This window comes from Xyrauchen texanus, chromosome 18, assembly GCF_025860055.1.
Source record: "Xyrauchen texanus isolate HMW12.3.18 chromosome 18, RBS_HiC_50CHRs, whole genome shotgun sequence".
Lineage (NCBI taxonomy): Eukaryota > Metazoa > Chordata > Actinopteri > Cypriniformes > Catostomidae > Xyrauchen > Xyrauchen texanus.
Window position 1 is genome coordinate 30,163,070 of NC_068293.1, and position 24,460 is coordinate 30,187,529.

The 24,460-nt window shown below is 36.6% G+C and overlaps 1 protein-coding gene across 1 annotated transcript in view; it reads right to left on the bottom strand.

The window, feature by feature from the left end:
• Positions 1 to 24,460, bottom strand: part of LOC127659159 (DNA-binding protein SATB2-like) — a 53,747-nt gene that overhangs the window by 21,214 nt on the left and 8,073 nt on the right. The window contains exons 2-5 of the mRNA XM_052148830.1: positions 14,804 to 15,019; positions 10,915 to 11,097; positions 1,140 to 1,266; positions 279 to 402 (exon numbers count right to left, since the gene is read on the bottom strand). Coding sequence (XP_052004790.1) covers positions 279 to 402; positions 1,140 to 1,266; positions 10,915 to 11,097; positions 14,804 to 14,975 — 606 coding nt within the window. The 5' untranslated portion in view covers positions 14,976 to 15,019. The remainder of the gene's footprint in view (positions 1 to 278; positions 403 to 1,139; positions 1,267 to 10,914; positions 11,098 to 14,803; positions 15,020 to 24,460) is intronic.

Below are 24,460 nucleotides of genomic sequence, written 5' to 3' on the forward strand. Positions count from 1 at the left end.
TAAAGTCATTTCTGGGTTTTAGAAATGGCCAATGAATGCATGGAATTTTGGAGGAAATTTTGAATTGGAGAATGAAACACAGCCAAGATTATTTAGGCTACATTAAGCATGAACTGACTGCATTGATTAGAACATCTGCATGGGCATGTTGTTAGCTTTAGCACATAGTTTACCAGTGGTACAACTGTATATTATTTTTACAAAACTATTTAATTGGCCAAATCTAAGTGTGAAAATCTAAGTAAGAAAATCTGACTGTAAGCGGATAGCGAATGTACCTGAGAGAGTGGACAATCTTTTGCCAATGTGCTCTGGTTCTTCTCTTTCAGCAGTTCTTTGAGGGCGTTGCGCACTGTTGCATGGTTCCATTGCTCAGATGGGAGGTCCTCCAGCTTGGCAAAGCTGTTTCCATAAAATCATCATTACTAGACCCCCATAACTCAACAGTAATCATCTTCAATTCCTAATCAATAAACACTGCAGCCGGCATGGTGCCAGGTCAACAATACCATCACCATGGAAACCCAAGAAAACAAACCTGGATGGTACATGACAACACAATGACTATATCAATCCTCTCATCTGGAGCCTGTGTTTATCTCTCCAGCATTCAGAGGTAAACTGCAATCAGTGGGCATGAAAGGGCTCATTGAGCAGTTCTGATAAAAGTTTAGCCTGGCCTGTCTGCTGCTTTTTTGACATATCCACAAGCCCTCCTTAACAGTCCTTTAAATAAAATTCACAAATGTATAATTTATCATTGATAGGCAAAATAATTCCTTAATTATCTAAACTCTACCTGCAGAGCAAATATACTGTACATAATTTAGTCAACCAACATTTTATTTTATTTATTCATTTAAAAAAAAGTTTGACCATTTGAGAAACTTTTTAAGTTACACATAACTTTTTACTCACTAATTCTTCAGAAAACTAGGACTAGGACATGGACTTGTGCTTGAAAGAGCCAAGAAAACAACATACTGAACTGAAGAACCTATAATGATTATATAAGATTATACTGAGTTAATAAACCCAGTGAGAAACGTTTTTTGATAAGAAGAGGGTTCTCTGCTGAGCCTGAAACAAAGTACTTCTGGAAAAATGTGTTAAGAGTGTTGGATCCCATGGGGGATTACCTCTGTAGTTGAATACGGAGCGTGACCATGTGATAAACGTCCAGCAACATATCAGCGACCGTTGCCTCTGGAGCGTCTGTTAGGCAATGGATGGGCAACGGGTTCCAAAGGCCTACTTTTATGATGCCTTTTGAAAGAAAGCAGAGAAAGAGGGAGAGTTCATTATCCCTACTTGATCTCATTGTGACACAAATTTGTGTAGCATCTTTCCATGGCATCATCAAGAATGGCCTCAAGTCAATGATGACTGTAATGAAATCTAAAGAAAAGTTATGAGGGGCACCATTCTATTCAGTAAGTAGCTCCACCAAACCAGAACCAAGTCTGAATACAGCACATTACACCATCATAACAGCAACTTACAGTAAAAAAAAAAAATATATATATATATATATATATATATATATATATATATATATATATATATATATATATATATTTACTGTAAGCTGGTGCTGGTATGGTATATACCCCCGTTTTCAGCAGTGGTTCATCCCGTTCTATAAAAGCAGACAGCGAGGAACAATATTAATGATAAGGCTTTATCTATTAAACACTTATCGGGTCAGGAAGAAGCACCTAACACATAGGCTGAAGATCGGACCATTAAGCGTGGGCCCCAGGGGCGCCTCTGTCTCTTTTACAACCATGCAAGACATGTAGGAAGCAGCTGCTCATCTAGAGCATCACAGTCTCAGACAATTACGTCAACCCCCCCTCCATTAATGGGCCGTCATAAACACACGTCAATGATTGTATGATTAACCCAAATTGACTGTTATAAATGCCTCTCGTTGTGCAAAGGATGCGACGAGTATTTATGGCTGAGGAGTAATCTGTAATCGGGGTGTCATGGTGAGACAAAGCCATTTTACTGAGCAATACCATCTGATTGTTTTGTAAATACGGCAGGTAACTAAGACCATCCCAGACTGAATTGGGTGAAAAGACGCACAATGCTTCATCTTCTAATGTTTTGCGGAGGTTAATGAGAAATGTGCAATAGGTTTGAACTATTACTGATTACTTTTAAAAGACAGAAAACAGCCAAGCAATATAGCAGACACATCTACTTAAACTTTTAGAAACTACTCAAGCGTCTTCTAGGGCCTCAGGCACTTACAGTGTATTTACCTCCAGTTTCAAAGGCTACATTAATGTAACAATGTGCACAACAGTATGCAGAAATATATCCTTTTTTAAAAAGTACCTCTTTTAATTACACCGAAGCTGAACAGGCTTACAGATGAATCCGAGTTCATAATTTGAGTTGAAGAGGACAAAATCTATTCCATGTTGCATCAACGGAGGGTGCCATAGTTTTTTCCAAGAACCACACTGTGCTATTAAAAATGAATTAGCTGAATCTATTATGCCCTCCGCTCTATTTATTTCCAGATGTCGCAATCATTGTCAAGATACGCTTTATATGTAAACTGGACCCTCTGCTCATTGCATTATTAACTGTTTTCCAAACACAGCACACGTCCGTAAACACATTTTAACACGCACTGCTTATGTAAATGTGCACCCAATGTATATCCCTTGTGTGAATGTATATATTCAACATATCCGACAACAGGAAGAGCATATAGATGACCAAAAACCAAGAGCATACCATGAATAGATACAAAACACATCCACGCACAGACACACACACAAACATATTTCCCATGGTCTTATAAGGGACTGGATGAAGCTGTGAAAACTAAACAATGGTAATCACATTACTATCCATTAAATTAGACCCAGACACTGCCCAGCTTCGCTCTCCCTTTTTCTCTCTTTTTTGTCATATTTGGGTGCTTTAGACTATTTTTGTCATCTGAAGAGCTCCAGCTGCTCAATCACACACAGATATGCCAATGGATGACTTATCTACATCATAACACAGCACTGCCACTGTCACTAATCCCTAATTGAACAAGTTAACTTTGGAGAGATATTGCTTTCACAAATTTGTGTTTATGTTTTGACTAGAGAGAAGCTAATGAGACATTTTATGTGACCTGTTCCAATGTTTCCTTTCACTGTTGGCTAATGGCTCCTTCTTTGGAAGCATATCAGTGTCACCAGATCTGGTGACCATGGCTGGACTTTGCGTTTGTGGTGCCCCAGCCAACATTATGAAAATGGGCCTAGCTGGTGTAAAATATAATATACAGTACATAATACAAAAAATTATATAGAATCACTGCAACATAATAAGTAGTTTATTTTTTAAGAGAAATCAATATAAATATTCAAACTGTACACAACTATGAGTATAAATGTTTATTTAGTTCAACAGACTCAGTGTAAACAAACAATTGGGGCTGAACTATGTACAAAAGTAAATATTCCTATAAATTAAAACAGATTTGGTGCAAACAAATAAAAGTTTGCAGTGGAAATTGGGTACAGCTATACAGAGCAAAGTAAAATTAAAATAATGCATAAATAAGCTAAATAAAGATTAAATAAAATGTGCACTTGCAATGTGCTTTTTGCTTAAAGTATGTTTCTGTCCTAAGAAGAGCATTAAATGTATTCTACACTGTTAGTGAGCTGCTCATCTGAATTACATCGTTATGCTCATTGATCATATGTGAATGGATATAGTTATAGTTTTCACAGCATGCCAACTGCTTCCAGTGTTCATTGGGTGCTAAGTATCTTCATGCCAGACATTATGATCTACTTGTTTATTATGGATCTCACAGAATCTCTTCTAGCACGTCAGGGCCCTAAACGACCACCTATTTTGCCTATAGAACAGGCCAATCCTATTTCTATTGGGCAGAACCTTCTGCCTCCTGAGCAGAATATTATATAATATTATACTGTATATACACTTTTATACAGCCTAATCTGAATCTTTATAAGCCTCAGCTTTCTGTTCTTGGCTGGCAGAAGTGGAACCTGATGGGTTCTTCTATTGTTGTAGCCCATTCTCCTCAAGTTTTGACATGTTGTGCATTCTGAGATGCTATTCTGCTTTCTACAATTGTACAGAGGGCTTATCTGAGTTACTTTCTGTCAGCTCAAACCAGTCTGTCTATACTCCATTGAGTTCTCTCATCAACAAGGCATTTCCATCTGCAGAACTGGATTGGATGTTTTTTGTTTTTGGTACAGGTGTACCTTATAAAGTGGTCACTGAGTATACCACAGTAAAATGTATAATATGCTATTATTATATTAAACACACTCCTTTATTTATAAATATTATAAATAAAACAATGGCATTTTGCCTTAGTGTTTCTCAATTAAGTAAACAAAGCTTTTGTTGAGATTTGTTTTATTATTCAGGTAAATTGTAAATAATAATAGAGAATAATAAGAAGTAGCCTAATTAGTAAGTAAACAAAAAAAATTGCAGGCTAATAATAAACAAATAAAGAGCAGTCAGTGTATTTCTTTTCAATATTGTTTTTTGATTAATATTAACGTCATAATAGTTCTGATATTTTGACACATGCCTGATTTTTTGTGCCTGTTTGCATTCTCGTAATACGTAAGTCACTGTTTATGTTAATCACACGGGGTACGGGAATGGACCATGAAGCACATTTACCCATTCAGGCGCACAGCCGCCTTTCGGAATAGCGCTCACGCCACAAATGAGGTTATATGTATCCCACTGTGTACGAATATCTATACTTCCCTACTATATAGTATGCCAACAGTATGCCAGTGGAGTAGTATGTCAGAATTCATAGTATTCATAATACAGTAAGCGAGAAATGCCCGGATGACCTACTACATCTGGCGAGAATCCAAAGAGTGGATCGGTTAAACACTTTCCTATCCCACAATGCATCAGGTGCTGAGGAGATTTCACATTCAAATGCTGGATTTAAAACAAAATGGCAGAGAACCACGGGGCAGAAGGCTGTTTTCAACAGTAAGTGCTGTATACACAAAGAACTTTGCTCATTGTTCTTAAATTGCATTATTTTCACGGTTGTTGTTGTCACGTCATATAGTCTGGTTATTGGACCATGCGTACGTTCCTGGATGTTAGCATGTCCGAATTCTATTCATACTGCTTCTCGCATATCTTAAGAACGTACCATTTTACTGGCCGAGAAGTGCATTTCTCATCAAATACAATATATACTGTGACAGTACACAGTTTCGTTGTTTCACAAATCAATAATGTGTATTTCCACATTGTTAACACAAAAGTGTCAATCAAAGCTTCTGCTCTATACTTGAAAGAATTTACATTCAGTTGAAACACAGAGCAGGTCTTTAGCTCTGAATCAAGAACACCTCTTGGTTTTCCCAAACACTTGAGTCCACATCTGCGCGGGTGTTTTTTCGTCTGCATGGAAGCAAATTCAGAAGAGCGTGGCCGTGCACGTACAGCTTACAGGGAACAGTCCTACTGGTGAGACTTATAACTACACAGTACTTATATTATATGATACATAGGCCTCAGAAATGACAGGGGCGTCTGATTTTTGTTCCACTGTTTCAGAGGTATTTGTGGAGATATGTTCCCCAGACAGTGAATTAAAGATGAGAGGCAAGTTAGACAGATGAAGACAACTTGTGAGCTTGTGCCACTCCCCCCTTTATCACTGTCCTCCTTCTGCGAGTGAATGTTTATTTTACTGGGTTTCCTTTGATTTCTGAGTGTCCCATTGTTCAATGCTGAAAGTATTAATGCCAACCACAAACGTCCTGAGCCTCAAGAATGTATAGAACCCATGATTTCTGCTAACAGCTCTCAGTGTACAATGGAAAGTCCACATTCAGCTGAGGTTCTTTGAAATTGCTGTAAGATTTGAGTTTAGACTTCGAACACCCCACTTCCCAAACATGCAATTTAATCGACTGATTCATATTCACATGTTCAATTTTGAACAAACAGCTCACTGGAACCAATTTGCAAAAAGGACATGTTCCTATTCCAGTAAATGGCAGTTAAACTCCTTTTTACAGTATGAAGTATAGCATCATACAGAGACTGTGGTAATGTCATTAATTAATAATTCTGATCTTGGAAAGGCTCTTTTCCTTGTCATTTTTTACCCCCTGTACAAACCATTGTTCCCATTGCCACATTAAAATTCCTCGTCCCATTGCTGGCCTTTCATGTGGTCAGCTGGTGGCTTGGCTGTAGCTTATGTGTACTCATCCATACACACTCACACACAGTCTGACAATGTTCCCTAACACACATATTAATACTCAGAATGTGTACTCAGCCATCCATCCACACACACACACACAAACGCAACCTCACACAGTCTGAAAATTATTCCTAACACACATATTCATACTCAGAAGTGTGAGTTTGGATACACTGAACTCCACACGCTTGGTGTTCTGAACAATTTGGCTGTGTTGAAGGGATGCCCCAGTCTTACTATACTGCCACAGATTACTATACTGTTACAATGAATCATCATTAAAACAGTACTAAATCAATATAAACAATAATCAATCTACATAGGAGAATAAATCACATTTTAAAGGCAGGCCTGAGAAATGCTCTCTCCCAAGAAAATACTATAGTTTTACTATAGTAACATTAATACTTTGTACATAATTTCTATTACAATTATGGCAGATGTAGTTATAATTTTTAATGTTTAGGCTGCAACATTCCATACTCAATACCAAAGTTAGTTTTTTAGAAACCATAGTTTTAATGACAAGCCATCTGTGTGGTTTACTATGTGTAACTACAAATACAGAAGTTAAACTATCATTACAATGCTAGAACTATGGCAGTTTTGAAAAGAGTTAACTGTTAATGTGAAAGCTTATCTGGGAAACTTCTAGATGTGGCTGTCAAAAATGACCAATAAGATTACGTGGTAAAGATCCCTGGATACAGCTGATGAACTGACTTGTTTCTAACTGGCTCCCAGTTGTGTCAGATTGCAAACTGGATTATGTGTTTTCAATATTCAGTTGAGGACTGAGACAGGCCTTAAAAGGAATTGTTCACCCAAAAATTAACTTACCTTGATGCCATCCCAGATGTGGCTTACTGTCTTATATGATATACGATGAAATATAATTTGTTTTGTTTGTTTGTTTTTGTCAGAATTGTCACCAAAACAGTGCCTACCCGTATCTTAGAAGAGCATTCTGGGATGTTATTCTTCTCACCACAATAGTACAGAGCTCCTGGGATTTTCACGCACAACAGTCACTAGAATTTACTCAGAATGGTGCCAAAAACAAAAAACATCCAGTGAGCACCAGTTCTGTGGACTGAAATGCCTTGTTGATGAGAGAGGTCAACAGAGAATGGCCAGATTGGTTCGAACTGACAAAGTCTACAGTAACTCAGATAACCGTTCTGTACAATTGTGGTGAGAAGAATAGCATCCCAGAATGCTATTCTGAGATGCTGGCTGGCGCTCTTTTGGTGGCGCGAGGGGTACCTACACAATATTAGGCAGGTGATTTTAATAGTGTGGCTGATCGGTGTATAATATCTAGATTCGTTTTCATTTGCCATTGTGCAAAGTATGTGCAATGACTCTTTGGCCCTATCGGGATTCAGGTAACAGAGTGTATTTTAATAAAACTGACCCATGGTGGCTGCATGTCAAACGTGGCAGTGCAACAATGTGCTCGTGCTGTAATCTCTCACCACTGTTAATTGTCTGAAGCTTTAAAGTACAGGTCTGTCCATACAATTCTATAAAAGTACTCAGAAACTTATAATTGAAATAAACAATATCTCCCAGTTAATTACTGGCCAGGCAAATTAAAGAAAGGCTGGGAGAGGAGCTTAAATATACCACTACGAGGAAGCTATGCAGGACACAATTCAAGCAGGGAGAAAATAGATGGGACTGTGTAATTTTGGTTGTGAACCACAGAGGGAAAAATGTATAATTTAAGCCAGAAATTATTCATTTAACATAAAAAACTAAAAGTATTCATTTGAGAGGAGAGCTCTCTCTCTCTCCATCTCATTTTCAGTAAGGTCTATGGAATAAACTAAAGTCAGTGTACTTCCCCATAATGGGAGAATCTTGTTAGGAATTGTGACCAAGTATGGGATAGTTAATTTAGCCATATTCCTCTCCTTCACTTTTATCTGGGCTGAACTGATGACAGTGAGGGAGTGTTGATTATATTGTGTCCAAATTGTTTTTTTCCACCGCTGCCCAGTCCTCCTCCGTGTCCTTTTGATATTGTTTTGTGATGGGCTGCTCTGATGTGCAGAAGTGACCTCTCTTTTTTTTTCTCGGAGTAGCATCTGGGACTTGCTCACAGATGTGGTGCCATTGTGTGGGCCAGACAGGGCTATTTGGCCTTTCTAATCATAATGCCGCTTCTATCAATTTGCATAGTTTTAAAAATGTATTTAAATGTACAGAGAGTTACACAAATGGCTTAAGGAGTTACTGTGTGGGTAAGATTAATCCTGTTTTAGGTTATTCAGAGAATCTCTAAAAGGCATGTTGAGTAAATTTAAAGACAGGCTGTTGCCCTTTGAGTGATGTACATATTTTGCTATATTTTTGTTGCTGTGAATTTTATTTATTCATTTCATATTTATTATTATTATTATTTAGTAAATTCATTATTTATTTATAAAAGCGGTTGATTAAATGCATTAATGCATATCATTAATTATGAATTATATAAAAAATAACACACAACAAAATTAACAAAATTAATCATGTCCCCAGACCATAATAATATAACCGAAGAAGTAGATTTGCACCCTGTTATACTATCCCTTTTTATTGACTAATAACAACAGCAACATTTCAATATATTCTAACAGGTCTTCATCAGTTTTTCAACAGGGGGCAGTTAGAGAAACTCCTGCTGTATAGGCAAAACACAGATGTACAGACAACAAACCACACTCAGGCTTGCTTGGCACCAGCGATAGCACAAGATGAGGACACATTCTTGCGTTCACAGATAAACAGAGCATGATTGTATATATAAATACAGTGTATATATATACATACATATATATATATATATATATATATATATATATATATATATATATATATATATATATACATATATATATATATATATATGTACATACAGTCTAACTTGGAAACTTGTGTGGATATCTTCATTCATTTCGATGAGATACAGGTTTATAGTCAGTAACAAACATTCACTTTTATTAAATAATATTCATTAACGAGTCAAAGTTCTTACATTAAATGATAATAAAATGTGTTTAGCAAACATTTTGCAGAGACAGAATCGTATATCAATTTGGTTGCTATGAGACATCTCTGACAATCAATGTACCCCTCAAAACCACAATGTAATCAATCTCAAATATATATACTTATATATTTATGTAACTAATTTGATTATAAATTTTCATGAATTGACAGCCCTAATATATATTCATCAAAAAAATATAAGGATGCTTATTTTAGAATTATTTTGGATGAATAAACATGTTGCAGTCACACACATTCATGAACAGACAACGTTTTCATTTTAAAACGGCAGTCTCGGCACTACAATAATGTAGCAACCATTTAATCAGCCTGGCCTGAAGGATAGTTTAAAAAAGTTTGAAATGTGACCTTCAGTTTTCGCTCTCTCTTTTCTGTCTGTATCTCTGCTGGCAATACTTTTTAAAGTACATCAATAAAATGCACATCATCTCAACACACAACAAACTTTGGTCTAGACAGACTTAGAATGTGAACTGTGAATAAAACGTACAAAAAACAACATGAAAATAAATTTACAGATGCCAAACGCTGAACCTATTATGTAAACTGTGATGTATTATGTTACCATGCATCCACGAAGTAATGGCTGTTTGAAATTTTCTACATACAATACCAGTAAACTTCACAGTCTTTTGAGAGATGACAAGCATGTGTACAGCAATAAAGTAAAGCATTGTATTCCTTCTTTTGGCCCATATAAACATTCTCTACATACATACATACACAAACACACACACAGTAAAATAGACACATATTATGTGAGTACAAAGACCTTAAGCACACGCATACTTGCATTTCCACAGACCACACACTCACACTCACACTCACACTCACACACACACACACACACACACACACACACACACACACACACACACACACACACACACACACAACAGTTCACACACCTCTTTTTGTGATGTGAACGTACCACATTCTTTGCCTTTCCATCTCCTTTGTTCATTTTTAATGGGATTTTAAGACTGTTTTTGATTTGGTTATGTTGAACAAATGTCCTTCATCCTCAGAGTTCTCAGAGGCACAAGCACAAAACAGTATATCCTCCTGTCAACATCTAAACAGCCAGACCTCCTCCTAGTCCTCACTCTCACTCTAATAGGTCTGAACTGTAATGGAATACTAGTGTACTGCTTATTGCATACTATGCAGATTTGTACTTTATACTACTATAAAAAATATATATACTGTATATAATGTAAAACAGCATTGTTCAATAAAAAGCATTTCAAATATTTTTGGAAGAATGATACATGGCTGTCACATTAGCTCAATATATTGCATGTTTAATTCAGACATCCATTTATCATATTAGAAATATATCTGGTTATTTTTAACCTAGATTTGGGAAGAAAAAAACTTTAAGTAGTCCAATTAAATATTCAATCAAGTCAAAAATGTTTCTTCTGATTTGTTTTTAATGAAATGGAAGATCAAGTTGAGCAAATTAACGTATTAGGTCACTTGGGTATTTTATGTGTGTAGCAAACTTGCAAACAGTGAACAGTACACGTACTGCATACCACTTTCTTTCAAAAATAGGTAATGTGCACTTTTGGTGAATATGAACTCACCATGTGCTTGGGCTGCAGAACTGTGAGAGTAGCCCAGGGCTAGAAGTGCCGTCTCAACCAGCTGAGTGAAAAGGATATCCTTCCTGACCAGCACAAACTCTGCATGTTCCTCACGGCTCTCTCGTTCTGATATCATCCCTCCATCCACCTGCTCCACCACACAGAAGACTGGAATCATCAGTCCTGCAATATAGGAGATGAAAAGGGCATGAAAATCGGTACAGAAACAGATGCCAAAAGTGAAAAGCTTAGTTACTGAATTTATAAAGCAATAAGCCACAAGAGGCTGTGCATTAAAGTGATTTACCTTTCCCCATAGTAATATCACTCGAATGCTTATTACTTTTGTAAAACAGCGGCAACAGCAATATGATAAAAGACACTAATGTTCTATACATATTAATATTTATGAATAATAATATCATGAAAAAACAATTCTTCTGCCAATTCATATTCATATAAGTTCAGAAGTGTTACTGTAGGCTGTTGTCAAGAAACATGGCAACCTGGTGCACTAAATGTGCTGTAAGTGATTTTAGCGCTCTTAAGCAGATTAGCCTCGTTCACATTATTAAAAAACCCTGCCCTCCAAAGATAATTTTGAGACTAAAACTGAGCAAAAGAGAAGAATTGTTTTTTCCAGTGGCTGTCAAATTCAACCGTGGCACAATAGCACCCTCAACTGACAAACTTTATAAATCATATCCTCAATGATCCGCTTCAAATACAACACTATGAGAATGAGCAAAATGATTGAGGTCAAAAGCATATCTCAGGACACTCCTTTCATTAATATTTTTAATGGAGTAGGACTTTTTTTTGCATACGTTTCCATGAAATAAGGCTTACAGCACCTTTAATATAAAATTTGTGCTCACAGGTGTGTTTATTGTAATTTTATAATGGCTTCGGCTTATCAAATAAGAATTTAAAGTGAGAACTGCAGTATGTAACACCACAGTGATCTGCTGAAAAGACATCCCAGTAACTGAGTCGATATTTTACAAATGGAAATTAGGCTCAACCTCATTTTCCTACAATGTTTTAAGCATTTCCATAAAAATTCTATTTATGATAAATAAAGAATAGCGTTAATTTGAATAGGCACCGTGTGCTGTTTGCAAGAACATTCTATTCATTAGAAACCATTAATGATTAATAGGTTAATCAACTGCATTTTAATAAGAAGGCCAGGGTCAATTGTTTGTCCTAGCTTTCCTGGCCCATGCAAATATTCATTGTGGACAAACCGTCAAGATTCTGTATCAAACCAGCTCTTATATACTCCATTAAAGCTATCATACTTTATGGTACCTCCCTACACTTTGTCAGGGCAGCTGAGTTGATATCTCCTCATGTCAACCAACTATGCGCTAACGGCAGTGTAACTTAATAAAATTTGTTTCATGAGACTTCAACGGATATGCAAACCTTTGTGCCTTCTGTGTTTGAGTTACAGCTCATAGCTCTGCAATTTAACACATTATTTTAGGCTTTGTTAACATTTTAGTCTAAAACGTTTATGATTAACTCTTAATATGTTGGCGATTATATCGGTGGGTACAGAGTCCCATCTTTTAATGGGACGTTGGGATGCATAGTCATCCTTGGCTTGTTGAGAAATAGTATGTAGCACCTAATGATGCCTAAAAAACACACATCCCACCCAAGTTTCCTCTGGTTAATCTGGGCTTAACCTGTCCCTGCTTGATTTATTTTCTTTCCAATTTTCCTCAAGTGCTTTGAAATTTACAGCCTTCTATCCACTGACTATTAATTAATGCTCCCCGCAGAAATCATAGACTAAAAGCATTAAGCAAAAACTCAGTTTTGCTAATAAAAGCAAAGCGATACTCTATCTCGCCTAATTTATACACACACACACGCGCCACACGCACACTTCCAAATACATACACATTTACCGAACGCTCCCAGAGCCCCTTGGTTTAATCAGTCAATTCCTATATTTCTATTTCCTTTCCATTAATCACCCTGGCTTGCAATTCAGAATGCTCTTATGGAGTGAATTACAGGCCAGGGGCCAGTGCCAATCCAAGTAAGTGAATTTCCCCCAACAGGGAAATATAACTGTCAACACACAGCAGCTCCCAACAGTCCTTTTCTCTTGCTCTCTCTCTCTCTCTCTCTCTCTCACTGGTTAGCTACCATGGATTCATCCCTATACCTTGTATAAGCACAGTTTCATCATAAGATAATAGCAATGTGTATGCAGCCATGTCTGATTCTTTTTTCTTTTGCATGTGTGAGCATTTGTAACATTTGTTCTTATTCTTTGTGTCTGTTTTAATGTGTATTACTGCTGTGCATTGAACATGGTCTACACAGATGCCTTTAACAGTTGCGCACCGTCTCCATGCCTATATCTGCATCTCCCACTGAAAGCATTTAGACACGCTCCTCCCGCAAACATGGATAGGGGAAAATGGGGTGGCAGAAACTGCGTGCTGGGCCCCATGGGAGTTGTGGGCCCCTGGGCTTCAACCTATGTAAGACTGTATTAATGCACCCTAGTATTTATGTTGAAGTGTGTCATAAATATACTGTAACTATATACGCTTAAATAATTTCCATGGACTGTACTGTTATCATAATCAGTGCATTTTTCTCCGAACAGTGTTTTTAAAGGATTACATTTTTATTGACTGAAGAAACAATAAGTACAATAGACAGGTGGATCTTCCATTGGGGGCTGGATGGACAACAAATACAAGAGTTTTAACAAACATTCATTTTAACTCTACATAGTTATTTGCACAGTTAGAGCAAAACTTTGTGCATGCACATACCCAAACTTTTTTGATGGATTGAAAACACAGACTTAACTTGCAATTGTGGATTTAAGTAATAATCCACAAATTTGAATAAGAGGCAATATACAGTAGTTTGAGACCCCTGAATAAGCATGGCATTTGTGATGTGTGTGAGAGAGTCTATGTTTGATTTGTGTGTGGCCCACTCTTTAATATTCTATTGTGGTTTGGATAAGACTGATTAATGGCAACCTCTCAGTAACCATCCAGCCTTTTCCACCACTTTCCTCTTCTGTCTAAAAAGTCCCAATCGTCAGCCAAAAGACCTTCTCTGTCTTTAGTGCCATTCCCGTGAAGTGAAGTTTGAGATATTTTGATATTGTGTCAAATCACATCTGCTCCAGAGGTGTATAGCAAGCAACTGATAAGGACACACGCACTTGTACAAACACACAATATGTGTTGTTAAGGTCTTAGCCTCTTAAAAATATCTAATCTCTCTCTGATATGTATCTTTATGATTGGCTACACACATTGCTCGCTGTCTAGGTAAATTACATTAACCTTGATGACTTTTTTGCCCAATGCATAAATTCAGGGAGTGCAAAGTGTAAGTGATGACAGAGTATATACTTGTTTTGAAGCTGCCTGTTTCTTGATACAGGTTGTATTGTAAGTCTCTTTTGAGGAAAATGTGTATTGGCTTTACAGTCAGGTTCCAATGATGGTTCATGTGTAACAGTATGTGGGTTAATATGCAGTTTTAAGCAAAGTCAGCAGTGTCCTGCAGTGTATACTTCATCTAAATCTATTTAAACATCTTTTTTCTTGTTTAATTATTTGTGAATAATAATTTATGATCTCATATTAATTGAGAGGCTATATGATATATTTGTACTTTTTTTAAAACAAATGTCACTCAGGACTATTAAAGTGAATGGCAAATAAGCTAAAATGTGATTAATAATTTAAAAATACTAACAAAAGAGTCAAAAGCACAATAATATATATTATATTATTGTGCTATTATTGTGCTTTTGACTCTTTTGTTAGTATTATAAATTATATATAAATATTTTATATATTTATAAATATAGGGGCAGTTATGAGAGTCTTACCTCCAAGAGGTCTTTGTGGGGCCCCATTGTGGCGACTGCGGTGTCCGGTGGGACTGCCGTTAAGTTCCAGGCGGCCCACCTTTTGTGGCGGACCACCAATATCAGGACTGCTGCTCCCTCTTCGCTCTGGGCTCTCCCGCAAATGAGGGCTCTCTCCTCCACATCGCTCCATCCCCCTCCACACCACCGGGGGAACACCAGCCAGAGGATAAGGACCTGTGACACAGAGATGGAGAAAGCGGTCAAAAACAGTCAAAATCTAAATACATGCTTTTTTGTTAAACCTAAAAGAACTGTGTATACAACAATACAAATATAATTAAAGTGGGATGACCAAGAGAGGGAGGGAAAGAGTGACAAAAAAAACTTCTGTCACTCAAGAGAGAGATGGAAAAATTTGAAAATAAAAGGTATAGAACAGAACTGGTTTCCAAGTCAGATAGCACAGTAAAATAAAAACATAATATATATATATAAATTATCCAGTTGTATATTGTATATTAACCAAGATCTGTCACCCTGTGAGACTAAATTGTCAAAAAAAAACAATTAAATTCCAGTGGCATTCCTTGAGGACTTATTTGAATAGGACTCTTGGCTCCGGAGTCAGAGGATTCCCCATCGCTTGATGCTTAAACACAATTGAACAGCTGTGTCTAGCAGACCACAAACAGACATCAAACTCAAGGCTGTGTCCTAAAATACAAGTCATTGTTTAAGAGGATGCTAGCATCTTATCACCACTATCAGCAAACAGAAAAGCTGAGGCCCTGTGTCTTGTTCTGCTCCACTGTCTGTGGGGAATGTAAACTGGTGTGAGTGTATGAGAAGATTCACTTAGCTATAGTATGGGGACATATTTGTCCCCAGAAATGAGCTAAACATAACAAAACTTATGGGCATTTGGAGATGTCCTCATTTGGGGAGGATGCAAAAAATGGAGAATGCTAAAAGTTTTCGATTAGGGTCATTTTAATTAGCTTTATACAAAAACAATTTAATTTTATTGTGTGTTCTATTGTGTGTACTGTTATGTGTTAGTGTGCAGCATGGGTAGACAAAATGCCAGACCTCTCGGCAAAAACAAATACTATGAAGGCAAAAATGCTAAATATTTGTATTAATTTTATTTAATTATTAAGTCACCAAGAAAGTGATCCTAATTGTATCTGCATGCATTTGTATGCAAACATAATAATGTAAAATGCATATGGATGACTGTACATTTTTATCAGAGCCAGGGTGCTCCATGGGGACAGTGGTTTTTGTTTTCCAGCCAAACATTTAATATTGGTTATGTCCATCAGAGTCAATGCCAGGCAGTATCCAGTCCATGTCAAATGTTAAAGAGTGTGAACATATTCCCCACCGGCCAAAAGGAACATTTGATTTGCATATCACTACCTAAATAAAGAGGAACTGTGATGGGTCTAAAACATTGATTCTCCTCCCTGTATGTATACAGAAAACATCACACCTCCTTTCAGGCCTTGACGACAAAAACACCATCACAGAACAAAAAAGTCCAAAGAGAATTATAAGCTGAGGCTAAATTTTTTAAATTAACAATAAATTAAAAACATTAGCCTCTGTGTGAATAAAAAACTAACAAAAAGCAGGTATATGTATTCTTTAGAGTTTAACAAGCGGGTGGGAGAAAAAACACTTTAAGGGCATTTTGATGGAAGGAAATGTGTTAGAGTCCTGCCTATAGGGGACACAAACTGATGATCCAAACTGTAAACACACACACACACACACACACACACACACACACACACACATATTAGATTTACGGAGCCTTTAAGACAATTTAATAGACTTCAAGTTTGAATAACATACTACAACAATAGACATACACGCTTATGAAAACACACATCACATATCCAGTATGTACAAAATGACAATCCCTTCTCATTCCCTAAGCATCCAATTTTGATGCCTGTGCAGAAGCCATCAGCATCTGCATGATGACCCAATTGTTTTCAACAAGAAAACTTTGTCGTCAGTAATCAATCTTTGAATATTACTTTGTGCTAAACCTCAAAGTTTTATTATACTTATGAATATATTAGTGTGATATTATATTATACAATCATATATAATATATTAGATCCCCTAACCCAACCCCATTTCTAAACCTAGATAATCAACACTGTAAAACATGAGACACTCTGATATAGGCCTACACAATATGACATAGGCCAACATTACACTATTGATATAGGGACCAAACCGCACATTTATGATTAAACCTAACCAGTTCTCAACAATAGAAAATATGTAACAAACAGATAAATCACAGTCACAATCATTTATTTCTAAAAATGCACATTTATAATATTCCAAATCATACGCTACCATTGTTTGAGTAGCGCAGTGAAACTGAAGGTTTTAAACGGTGAAAATATTCTACTTCGTGAAGGAACTGTCATCCTGATTCTACCGGCACTTCTTATTAAAAAATGAATACAACCAAACATGAGCCACATCGGGTCTCAAGACACGCGAGAGCCAATGGTAAAATCGATTGAGTCTCTGACATCAAACCCGTGTCATAACGCCTGAGGCGGCAATGTTTGAATAGGCTCGTTTGAGATGTCAAATGCATAGCCTTGAAAGTAGATGAGAGCAGGTGGCTGCAGTCTGGGGAGGAGTGAAATAAACGCTGTCACGTCGGACAATTCCTCACTTCTCGTAGTGGATTAGACACCTATGAGATCCAAGGCAGATATCGCGGGATTCACATTCACGCGCTTTGTTGTCAATAAAGTGGATGCAATTTAAATTCTGTTGCTTTTAAATGAAAATAAATATGATGAACAAGACACACAATGTATCTGTTATTTAATTACCTCAATAAAACGTGTCTTCAAATCCATTTTTAGTTTAAGAAAGACACATATTTTAGATATTTCAAAAATCACATATCCCATTCAGAGATTGCGCGGGAAGAGTGTCGGGAATAATTAGGGCTACATATAATTTATGCACATAAAAACATGATATTATATAGCATATATATATATATGCTGTCTATATATATATATATATATATATATATATATATATATATATATATATATATATATATATATATATATATATATATATATATATATATATATATATAGACAGCTGAAGACTATATAAGCCCCCTATGAAATTTCAATGCTTTTTCAAATATTTCCCAAGTGATGTTTAACAGAGCAAAGATTTTAACACAGTATTTCTTATTATATTTTTCCTCTGGATAAAGCCTTATTTATTTCAATTTGCCTGGAATAAAAAATTATTTAAAAAATGTAAAAAACTGCTAAAGTCAATATTATTAGCACTCTTAAGAAATTAACCTAATTAATCCCCTAAGCCTTTAAATTGCACTTCAAACTGAGGATTAGTCTCTTGCAAAACAACTAGTGAAGTAATATAAAACTGTCATCATGGCAAAGATAAAATACATTTGTATTGTATAAAAATAATGTCTTGCTCAAGGACACAATGGTGGTGGCTGTGGGGATCAAACCAGCGACCTTCTGATTAACAGTTATGAACAAGAACAAGACTGGCAGAGGCAGGAAGCGAAATATTTCAAAAACCTTGGAAATAAAACTGGTGAGAGAGGTTTCTAAAGACCCAAGAACAACTGCCAAGACACTATTGAATGATTTAGCCAAGTCTGGGATTGATGTCTCAACGAAGACTGTCACTAGAGCCCTACACAGGAATGGACTGCAAGGTTGCAGACCAAGAAAAACTCCACTTCTGAAGAAGAGACACCTCCAAGCTAGACTGAAGTTTGCCAAGGACAACCTAGAGAAAAATGATGCATACTGGAAGCATGTCCTTTGGTCAGATAAGACAAAACTAGAACTCTTTGGCCATAGAGATGTTGCCTATGTTTGGAGGAAGAAGGGAGAGGCGCTCAACCTAAAGAACACCATTCCCAAAGTGAAACATGGCAGTGGGAGTATAATGCTGTGGGGATGTTTCAGTGCATCTGGAACTGGGAGTCTCTTCAGGGTTGATGGAATCATGAAAAAGGAAGACTACAAGAAGATTTTGAAAGACAACCTCAGGCAATCTGCTACAAAACTTGGTTTGGGTCGACATTTCGTCTTCCAGCATGATAACGACCAAAAGCATACCTCACTTCTGGTGAAGAACTACCTCCAAATGAGCAAAGTGAACGTCCTTGAATGGCCTGCACAAAGCACAGACTTGAATCACATAGAAAATCTGGAGGAGCTTGAGAGATTTGCTAAGGAGGAATGGGCTGCGACTCAGGAGAAATGCCTGAAACTTGTTGAGAACTACAACAAATGACTAAATTCTGTTATCAAGCAAAAGGGATACACTATTGACTATTAACTTCAGAGGGCTAATAATTTTGACCTGTATATTTTTTTATTCTTGGTTATAATTTTGTTTCTATTTGTATTATAAACACTGTAAGTTGCCTAAATAAGTTTGCTCCATTAAACAGCACTTGAATTATTTGAAAAATAACTAAATATTTCAAAGGGGCTAATAATTTTGTCTTCAACTGTATATATAAAGAAAATCAAACATTTTAGAAGAGAACGAAACATCACGGTTGTTTAAGCCAATGAGCATTAAGCAGTATATGAAGGTAAAATAGTGCCTAAATGATTTGCACACCCAGAGTAAGTTTGTAAAAGCGTAAATGAAGTTGCAAGCCTGATAGAAAAATTGTAATGCACAGAGTAAGATTTGTGAAAGTGTAAATCAAATTGGAAGCGTAAAAATAAATTACATGTGCACAGAACATTTTGTGTAAATCAAGTTGCAAACGTAAGAAAAAAATATTAGCAATACTTTAATGCTTTACATGAGTCTAATTTGTGTGTTGTGAACATGTAAATGCATATTAACACAAAGTGGTGGTGGAGTAGTGGTCTAAGCACATATCTGGTAATCAGAAGGATGCTGGTTCGAGCCCCACAGCCACCACCATTGTGTCCTTGAGCAAGGCACTTAACTCCAGGTTGCTCCAGGGGGACTGTCCCTGTAATAAGGGCTCTGTAAGGCACTTTGGACAAATACATAAATGTAAATGTAAGTCAATTTTGTGTGTATTCTTCTGTCTTTCTTTTTTCGTGCTGACACATTTGGAGCTGTTTTTGTGCCTAAACATGGCCAAAAACATTTAAAATCTGCAATCATCAATAATGCAAGCAAAGAAAGGTTGTCATGAACAACAAAACAGATTGAACGCGTAGAATCAGTCTGTATGTGTACAATAAGCTACTGCAAACGTGTAAATTACTTGTGTTTGTGGCATTAGTTTTGCCCAAATTGGCCCGGTTGCTAGGGAGGGTAGAGTCACATGGGATTATCTCCTTGTTGTCATGATTAGGGGTTCTCGCTCTCAAAGGGGCGCATGGTAAATTGTGTGTGGATCATGGAGATTAGCATGAGCCTCCACATGCTGCGAGTCTCTGTGGTGTCGTGCACAACAAGCCACATGATCATCTTTTCAGTGAGAAATTCATCCCAAAAGTGTGAGTGCAACAAAAGAAAAGACAGAACAGGGTATATCAGATTATTTCTGGAAAATATTTATACCACAAACACAAGTCATTTACAAGTTTGCAGTAGTTTATTTTACAAATACAGACTGATTTTACGCAGTCAATCCAATTTTGTTGTTTATGGCACCCTTTCTTTGATTGCATATCGCTGATTGCAGGTTTGGTATGGCCATGTTTAGGCGCAAAAACGGTGCCAAAAATGAATGCGTGAAAAAAAGGTCAGAAGAATACACACAAAATTTACTTTGTGTTAATATGCAATTACCGATTCACAAAACATGAATTACACTTATGTAAAGCATTAAAGTATTTTAAAAGCAAAAGTAAAGTTTTACCCTTGCAAATCGATTTACTCCTTTACCAAAGATTCTGTGTACATGCTATATATTTTTACGCTTGCAACTTCATTTAGCTACGCTTTTACAAATCTTACTATGGGTGTGCAAATCATTTAGGCACTATTTCACCTCAATAGCTGTGTGGTTAGCAACTAATGTTTCAACGTGCTTGCAGTTCGCGCAGCTCGAAAAAAGCAACTGCGCCTCCTGACTTCTACAATTGCGGCAGCCTCGCTCTCGCAGGAGATTTTTTGACATACGTCGTCATGACATCACAGCAACTTTTACAGATTTCTAACCAGCATGCACCTACCGCTGATTACTGATGATTGGTTCTGTGCAGAACTTGCTCATCTAAAACGAGCCTATTGTGTTAGAATGAAACTTGTGCAGGATGTGTTTCGGTTGATGCCGGGTGACCGTGATAGGTGACTAAAAACATACATTTAAGTTTGTTCTTCACATAAAACGATTGTAAGACTCGGAATACACCTGAAATGAAACTTCCATTAAAAAGACAGTTTAATAAACAGATAAACAACAGATTAAATATTAAGCACTGTGAATACATGTTGCTGATTTGAAATTAAATTAAAATCATTCTCCCCAAAGATGTCACGATTACAAGATGAAACCCCAACCTATCCTTTAAACTATGCTAAAATTCTGATGCTCTTTGCGTCAGTCAGTTGAAAGGTTTCTCATCGAAAAGAACACACTTGCCAGTTGCATCAGAAATGTTGCCATCTGTAGATTGACACGCTGGGCTCTTGCACCAGAGTCAGTTTTTGATGCATTGGGAGTGAGAACAGTGTTAGGCAAGCTACTCCTAAAAATATAGCTAGCTAAGCTACAAAATACTCAACAGAAAGCTAAAAGCTACTCTTCAAAGAAAGTAGCAAGTTACACTACAAGCTATAAGCCAAAAGTAGCTTGCTACATTTAAGGTAGGCTAGTTCATATTTTTTTTCAGCTGCAGATGCACTGAGCATACTGTCATATACAAAGCACCTAAAAGACATATTCACATGATGTTTAACAAAGCCTTTGTACAGTATATTACAGTTTAATGCAATATACAGTATTGTGCAATACGTACAGGTGTGCACATAAAAAAACATATAAATTAATATTTAGACATGCTTCTTACAAACCCATGTGTTCAACATTTAAAGTCACTATTTTTACATTTTATTTTTCAGATTTAGACTACTACCTCTATCCTTACCCATTTAAACATAATTTCATTTGCACATTCCTGTATAAAATCTCTGAGTACATACAGTATACAATTCATCTATATATTAATCGATACAATACAGAAATACAGCCGCTAGACACAGAATTACAGGATATTTAATCAGAGGCCAAATTTGGTGTGTGTGTGTGTGTGTGTGTGTGTGTGAGAGAGAGAGAGAGAGAGAGAGAGAGAGAGAGAGAGAGAGAGAGAGAGAGAGAGAGAGAGAGAGAGAGAGAGAGTACATCTGGGCAATGACAATGTGATTTCTGATTGTAACAAATGGTAATACCATTGTAATTTGATAAAAAATTAACATATGTACCATTCTGAATTTACATGGTGCTTCAAAGTCCTTCAAAGAATACCATATTACCACCATGGTAAATTGATATATGATTACCATGTTCATATACTACATGACACTTAAAGGTAATTAAAAAAATACTATGGTACTTCGCTATATGATTACCATATTCATATAGCCTACCATTGATTTAACATAGTGTGTCCAGGTAATGGGACATGTCCAAAAAACATGGTAATGCCATGGCACTTTTTATGTGTTTTCGTGTTGGCTACTACGTGTTTGGATAATCTTTTGGATGGAAAATTGATTTACCTGCAAAAGTAATTTACAAGCTGCAAACATGTTAAATGATAGGACACATGTAGCAGGTTTCATTTCCATTGATTGTAGATCCACTGCAACCAGCAGTATCTTTATTTGCCGTGTTATAAAATACTCCATGAGCTTATTAGCAAGTGAGAGCGCTCACAAATGATTCAGCAGTGCACACTTTCTGAGGCATTCAGATTGAATCGCGAACCGATTCAGATGGTTTTCCTTTCACATGTGACCAATTCATTTTAAAGAACCGACTCAGATGAATGATTAATTTGTGATCGGACATCTTTAAGTTTTGATTAAAAACGGGCGATAGTAAACACCGTGTACAAGGCATGATGAAGCGGTGTAGCTTTTCTCAATGCTACCTAGTCAAAAATATGGCTTCGCTACTAAAAAGCTACTTGATATAAAAACTACTCAGACATGTAGTTAAGCAAATAACTTCGCTGTTTGTAGCGAAGCTACTGCCTATCACTATAGGGATAATGTGATAAAAGTAACGTGCTTTACGTAATCAGAATACTTTTTCGTGAAACTAGTTATTTTGTAAAATTAGTAACGCGTTGCTTTTGTACACCTCTCAATTCCCCGTACTGTAATAAATCAGGAGTAAAAGAGTGCAAACTTCTTGATGGAGCATTATGGGCATTGTAGTTCTAAAGATTTGGAGGCTTACTAGAGTTATTCTGTGAAGTTGTAGAATGTGTGTGCATGATGGTATTGTAGTTCTTGAGAGTATGAACCCACCCTGAGATTTATGTTTTGAAAATGGCAAAATATTGCTGGTAAAGGAGTGTAAATCTGAACGCTTCAGTGGAATCCAGTTGTACTCATTATCTGCAGCTGTGGATTTTTTTGTGCACTAGAGCTTAAATGAGCAGCCGTCATAAACTTTGCCATTGTCATGACAATAAAAGCAACAGTTAAGAAATGTGTTCTCATAAGGCAACATATTGTCAAAAATGTAACATTCGGGTAAGTGATACTTTGATTCTCATGATTGATTCATGTAGGCTGCATTTAAAAATGTGCAAACACACATTTTTGCGTTATAATAGAGCACAGGCAAGCCGGAGAATTCTTCCCATGATGACGGCATGATTACACAGATACATACAACGTGGAATGATCGGTGCCTGTTTGTGCATAAGAATTGCTTTGCTTTAAAGCTGCCGGAAAATACTTCTCTATAAGACTAGTCTTCCACTAGCCACGGCATGATATACAGGGTGAAATACATGCTCAATTCACTGATTTATGCAGCTGAACTGCTCTGTGATACAGCTCCCCTTAACTAGGAGAATGGGATGAGAAAAGTTGACTTTGGATCAGCTGCTGTGAGCAACGTACTTATGGCTTGTGTACGCAGACAAAATGTCTTAATTTGTTTAAATATCCATAATTTTTGTTCTATAATAAACAAGTAATTTAATTTGTGAAACATAAAGTTTTGAAGACATTTTGGTAGCAATAAAAATGATTCCATTCAAGTTGTATCAACATGCGCATTTCCAGTTGTATGCAATCAACCAGTGGTGTCTGAACGCACCGTGGATCAACTCAAAACAAGCGTTCACTGAGATAATATTTATTTATTCATCAGACTAATTTCTTGAACATGTCAGGTTGTCATTTCCCACTGAATATAATCCTGACTTCTGAAAAACATCTCAAGTTGACTGGCATTGTCGATGGGCACCGCATATGATGACATATAAGATGCAGGTTCAAGTGTTGGACTTTGCTGCTTTAGGTTTGACAGTGGTTATTCTTCATTATTAATGTTGGCTGCCATGTTAAAGGAAAGACTAATCATGCATATTCCAGTTATTGAGTCTTTATTATAAATATGATGTAATTTATTGACTACCACACCTGGAGTTGCAAAATCGTACC